At 40.1% G+C, this 6,761-nt stretch overlaps 1 protein-coding gene across 1 annotated transcript; it reads left to right on the top strand.

The window, feature by feature from the left end:
* The first annotated feature begins 3,921 nt into the window (after window positions 1–3,921).
* On the top strand, window positions 3,922–5,402 carry LOC107566002 (beta-1 adrenergic receptor-like). The gene has a single exon (XM_016251352.1). The coding sequence runs from the start codon at window positions 3,942–3,944 to the stop codon at window positions 5,169–5,171; it is 1,230 nt and encodes a 409-aa protein (XP_016106838.1). The 5' UTR covers window positions 3,922–3,941; the 3' UTR covers window positions 5,172–5,402.
* Window positions 5,403–6,761: the final 1,359 nt, after the last annotated feature.

Below are 6,761 nucleotides of genomic sequence, written 5' to 3'. Positions count from 1 at the left end.
ATCAGTAAACAGTCCTCCATAAAATGTGCTGCACACATCTGAATATTTGGGCTGAAGTGTTCTGGAACAGTGTTGTAAATACAACTTAACCACTGATTTCTAGTCGTGTCCATTTTTGGAAAGCCAAACAAAGTAGTTTCGCTTTCACAATGAAACAGCGTCACACACGGCGGCCTAGAGTGAGCAGATGCCGGGGGCTAAAGTGAGGAACGGCCGGAGAGCTGAGTGAGCAGAGGCGGCGGATTCGACAAAGGAGCATCCGGCGGGCTTGCGGCAACCCCATGTGACGACCCCGGGCTGGACTCCGCTTCGTCCACGGTGAAAGCCGATACGGCGATCCACAGCGCGAAGTTGATGTATTTCCTCAGCAACCAGCACGGATCAGCTCCAGGCATGACGAAGCAGATATCGTCCTCTTTTGGAAGGCCAAACAAAGTAGTTTCACTTTCACGATGAAACACAGCATCTTCACGACATGGCGGCGGCAACAACAATACTACAGCAAGAATAAAAGTTATGCCTTCTTTCTTTGAGTGAACATTTGGGCAGCGTTATGCAAATCTTCCCAGATAGTGACGTAGGTATGTGGGGGCGTGTTAGAACGAGCTGTTTTAGGTAGGTGTGGCTGACTCTTAACTTTTATAAAGAATATCTCTTTGGATTTGAGAGTTTAGTCTTTGCAACTTTACAGATCTTCTTTATGCACCAAGAGCTTGTAACACTCCAAAGAGAGGAAAAATTTAAATCGCATCATATGACCCTTTTAAGGTTTGCTGATATCATTATAATCCCACCAGCTGCTGAGTTACTGGCAATTCAAATGCTATTAAATGCTAGTTTAATGGACATCTGAAGTTAATGCACATCTGTCTCTCTGGGGTAAAACACTGTATATACACTTCCAAAGCTACAATCATTCAATAACACACCATGAAGGGAACACAATGAACTTTCAGCTGCAGTCATGTTTATGTTTGCATATGTAGAATGAACAACAGGTTTTCAGAGGTTAATAGCCAAGTCTGAGATCAGAGCGTGCTGTTTGTCAGATACTGACCCTTTGAACCATCCTTCCATTAGGAAGAGGGGAAGACAGATGCTGTTTTTGATCTGTGACATTTGCCAGAAGTGTAAACGTATGGAATGTATGAAACATATGGAGTGTGAAGCATAGACTGACAGACAGATGTGGCGTATCCGTGCTCCCTCAAGAGTTTATGAATGTCTGGAACAAGTATTTCAATCAAAATTCATAGTTTAACAGATGCATAATACATAATGAAACCTTTACATTTCATTATATTACTTATTCATTTCTTACTATTTCTCCTCAAAGCCACAACAGATCTCCTTCTGAAGGTCAGAAAATGAAAGTTTATTATTTGGTGCAGGTGTTTGGGTAAATACGCGAGGAACTTTATAATTTAATATTATTCAGGATTGATATTCTGAAGACATTTACCATGACTTGAAAACTGCTCTGTGAATTTTAATAAAACGGCATGAAATTAAAGATAATTAGACAGCTGCGAATAGAAATATGAAAAGTTACTTGGGTTTCGCTTACATAATTGTCACAGTACTTTACATGTTTTAATCCTTTCATTTTGATAATAGGCCTACAGAGAAGAATGTTCATTTTCCATGCTGTATTTAGCACTAGCCTTGCATGGGCTAATTTAAATTCAGAATATGTTTTATTAGTTGCACTGTGGTTATGGCTTAAGAATCGTCAGTGCAGAAAGCCATTGTGATTAAATTGGTATAAACTGTTAGTTTGTTGCTCAAATCCTTATTTGCTCTCAAAGAAGACTGTGACTATAGGAAGAAAAGGAGGAAAAGAGGAAGATTTATAGGATTTGTTTCTTAAAAACATGCAGCTTTTCACTTCACAAGACATTAACTGATGGACTAGAGTCGTGTGGATTACTTGTGGATTATTGTGATGTTTTTATCAGCTGTTTGGACTCTCATTCTGATGGCACCCATTCACTGCAGAGGATCCATTGGTGGGCATGTGATGTAATGCTACATTTCTCCAAATCTGCTCTGATGAAAAAAACAAAGTCATCTACATCTTGGATGCCCTGAGGGTGAGTATATTTTCAGCAAATTTTTGGTTAAACTATTCCTTTAACTAATAACACTCGACTGTTCACATGACTTAATCTCTTCCCCTTCTAATTTCAGTCTAAATCATCCATCATTATGTAGTCATCATCATTAAACTGCATTACCACAATTCCAAGCGATCCAATGAATGCATGTCTCAATTTGCATTGGTACCTGAATGGAATTTTTATGCTACATATAGATTGCATAACTCTCCTTATTGACATATTAGTCCTGCATCCTGATTCCTGCACCACAATGCAACATGAGTAGACTTCCTTTCGCTCGCTTAGAAAGAGTGAGATCATTCCGTTCACAAGAGTCCCAGGACTTCATCTGATGGATCAAACAATGACAAAAGGGGTTGAAAGTGTGTAGGGACCGGCCCTACGTTATTACATGTTGGTGCAGTTAATATCAAATATCTCTTTATTTTTGGGACTGCTACTACATGTTGACTTTTTTTTAAAGAAGAAAAGGTCAGAATGCTGTTCTACAATGCTGGAATGTAAATGAGAACGAGAGAGAAATTCTGTAGCGGCAGCATTATTCTAATGTGCCTGTCGGTGTCCCGGCTATAAGGAGGTGCAATTATGATCTTATCTAGTAACAGCTTCCTACTGCTAGAAAAACACCTCTCGCCCGGGCTGATTCGTTTTCAGAAGGAAAGCAAGTGGCTTGACCCTTTTTATAGCTTGGCTGGTGGTGATTTGTCCAGGAAAGTGCCGGGGCACGATTATAGAACAACTGAATCGAGCATTGTGAAGTTTGCAAACATGCGCCGTATCTGTCCAGGGGCCCTGTAATTGCTTTGTGCTGTCAGGCAGTGTTGTTGCATATTATTTTCCAGATGTTTGAGAAGTTTGCACTGACGTTTACATGAGTTTACACTCTTAAAAATGGGGGGTTTCGCAGCAATGCCATAGAACAATTTTTGGTTCCCAAAAAAACTAGTGAGCAGTTCATAAAAGAACCTTTTTTTTTTCTTAGTTTGAAGAATATTATTAGAATCTAAAGAGCCGTTTTCCACTATAAAGAGCTTTTGTGAAGTGGAAATGTTTCATGTTTAGCACATACAAGCACAAGTATGGTTCTAAGTTGGCTAAACATAAACAACATAAAGTAGAGAAAAGTATGCAATTTATATCATTACTAATATAATTATATAATTTCTATAATTCCTAAAGTGATTAGTTATTAAAATGTGTTTAACTGTAAGCCACCTCACCATATACCAAAATTATTTTAAATGACTACATTTTACTGTAAAGCACTGCAAAAATACTTTTTAGATGTAAAATGTATAAATTACACTGTACAGAATATGTAAAACATTAGTGTGAATATTGTTTTTTCATTAATAAAATCCCAAAAGGGGCATTCACAAAATTATTTGCACAAACCTTTCTTTAGATCGTTTTTAAACTTTAATAACAATTTTTGCTATTAGCTAGGCTATGTGCATTGGGGTGTTTTATGATCATTTTATAGCATTATTGACATAGGGTCAATGTGCTCACCAATGATCTTACACTGTTTATTTCTCAAAAGGGAAAAAACGTGATCTCAAACGTTTGGACCCCTCTGTAACGTGTGATTCGCTATAAGTCCTAAAATTACCATGCGTAAAAGCGCCGCGCAAAGTCTGCACTTGGGTAGGACCAAGAGGTTTTGCGCGGCGCTTTGTGTTGATCAAATAGTGAAAGACTTACAATTTAGAAATGCAGAGCCATTGGCTGTGCAGCCCTGTGACGTCACCGTTGTATTTGTCGCTCTGCTCCTTCTTTCAGTGAGCACCTGTGTGCGCTGGGCTGGAGAGCAGAGCGCGGATGGAAGCGCTCCACACTGGACCTGAAGTTCTGAATGAACGCGCTTCATTTCTCCACACCATGGGAGACGGTTTACCGTCCGTAAACTACAGCAATGACTCTAAACGCGGCACGGTGGATCTGAACTTATCAGAACAGTGGCTCGTGGGCATGGGAATCATCATGGGTCTGATAGTGTTCATCATTGTAGTGGGAAATATACTGGTTATAGTCGCCATAGCGCGGAATCAGAGGCTCCAGACGCTCACCAATGTTTTCATCGTGTCTCTGGCGTGCGCAGATCTCATCATGGGGTTACTGGTAGTGCCATTTGGTGCAGCCTTGGAGGTTAGAGGAGTCTGGATGTATGGATCGTTCTTCTGTGAATTCTGGATATCTGTTGATGTTCTTTGCGTCACGGCGAGCATCGAGACCCTGTGCGTAATTGCAATAGACAGGTATATCGCCATCATCTCTCCGTTTCGCTATCAAAGTCTTTTAACGAAAGAACGAGCCAAGGTGGTGGTTTGTGGAGTGTGGGCTATATCAGCTCTGGTGTCATTTCCACCCATCCTAATGCACTGGTCCCGGGACAGCGAGGAGACAGCGTGCTATGATAATCCCGAGTGCTGTGACTTCATTACCAACCGTGCATATGCCATCTCCTCCTCTATTATATCGTTTTACATCCCTTTAATAGTCATGATATTCGTCTATGCCAGAGTGTATAGAGAAGCCAAAGAACAGCTGAACAAAATCAACAAATGTGAGGGAAGGTTCTACAACAATCATGGTACTAATTGCAAACCTAACCGAAAACGAACCACCAGGATCCTGGCTATAAAAGAGCAGAAGGCGCTGAAAACGTTGGGAATAATCATGGGAACGTTCACTCTCTGCTGGCTGCCGTTCTTCATCGTTAACGTGGTGCGGGTGTTTTGCGCACAAGTGGTGGATAAGGAGCTCTTCGTGTTTTTGAACTGGCTGGGGTACGTGAACTCCGCCTTCAACCCCATCATATACTGTCGCAGTCCCGACTTCAGGAAAGCCTTCAAGAGGCTGTTGTGTTGTCCGAGGCAGGCGGACCGCAGGCTGCACGTGAGCTCGTGCGACCTGTCGCGCTGCACCGGTGGCTTTGGGAACTCACTGGAGCAGAGCATGCTCGGGACCTGGTCGGACTGTAACGGCGCCAGCAGCGACTGCAGTCTGGAAAGAAACGGCAGGATGTCCCATTCAGAGTCTCAACTGTAAAAGTAAAACCATGACTATTTAATCGCTATTACTCGAGCAAGAGTGCTGTTTGTGTTTCTTATCAGGTAATGACGACCGCGCTGAAAGTGTGATATTGCTTGTTCGATAAACAATCAATCAATGTGTCGTGAAATGCGTTTCTGAGAAAAATGGCCAGTCGCACATTTCTGGAACGAAAATAGTTCCAGAAAAAAAATCAAGCGTTATTTTTAACTATCGCCAAGCAACGCACAAACTAAATATATGGGTGGGGCGGAGCAGTTATCGATTCCCCCTCCCCCACTCAACCCCGGGCTTTACTCGAGCGATCGTGGATCGGGAAAAACCGCGCACTTGCTCCGCTTCCACTTCGACCTGCTCCTCCATGAACACGAATAAGCGGAGTAATACAAACAGTGAAAAGTCCAAGTACCAAAATTCAGCACTTTTGAAAAGCAGCTCAGCCAATCCAATCCGAGGGCCGGAACTAACTGTTGTAGAAAATAGATAACAGGGCAGCCGAAATTTTGCAGTGTCCAAACAACCAAAACGAACCCATTTAATCCCATTTTTTCTCTGCTAAATCAGCATATAAATTTGGAGAAGGCATTGAAGCAAATTGCTAAATTGAAAAAAAGCTTATTTTTTTTTGCCCGGGATTGCTGTTAGTAAAACGAAATAAATTATAAACAACTAATCAGCATCATTTGATATTTTTACTACTCAGCAATTGTGCGGAACAGGTATTTCAAAGATAGGCTACATGCATATATTTCTTTGTTTCTTTAAATGTAACAATATTCCTTAAAATGTATTGAAATTTATAAAAAATTCTCAAGTGAATCAATCAGGTATTCAAAATGGGTTTCTTGCTATCTACAAATGTGTTCACTGACATGAAATAAAATGTAGTCTATATTGTGATGTGATTCATACAAGACATCCAAGTCATAAAAATACATTAATAATAGACCCATTAAATATCAGATATGTTTATCATTTACACAGAGGAGCAAACTAAAACTAAAAAGCTCTAAACTGACTGTTTAAACCAGCTGTTTAAAAATGATCACATTAGCCTACATCAAGTCTGCACCTTCATGAGAGCTCATGTAAAATACACACAAAAATACAACTTTTCTAGATCCCTCAAGCTCAAAAGCAAATGCAGTCACAAATGTTAATGTGGGATTAAATGGGTTCAAAACATTTGGCAAGGGTTGAATTGTAAAACCTGACATCATTTTAAATACAAACCATTCAGTATTTAACAGTAATAAATGGCAGTTTGGCCGGACTGAAGCAGTGGTGAGTTGAAACAGTGTTTTTCATTCTTCATAGCAATGTTTTCAGGCTTTGAGCCTTCACATTGTTTATTGGAATGTTTAATTTCTCGAATGTGTGATATTAAATCTTGTTTTACCTCATACCTGTATAATGTGCAAATTGTACAAGGAGGAAGTTGTTTATATTAAACAAATGTTAAAATGTACAGTATTTATTTGATGCATTGTACAGGATATACAAAAAAGCGTGGCAATGTGATAATGTTAAATATTACTTGTGATTTGCACCTTATTTGTGTCAAATGTGAGCTTCTTGCATTTTCCA

Source organism: Sinocyclocheilus grahami, unplaced genomic scaffold, assembly GCF_001515645.1.
Source record: "Sinocyclocheilus grahami isolate Dianchi unplaced genomic scaffold, SAMN03320097.WGS_v1.1 scaffold26.1, whole genome shotgun sequence".
Classification (NCBI taxonomy): Eukaryota; Metazoa; Chordata; class Actinopteri; order Cypriniformes; family Cyprinidae; genus Sinocyclocheilus; species Sinocyclocheilus grahami.
This window is presented reverse-complemented; position numbering and strand designations above follow the sequence as displayed.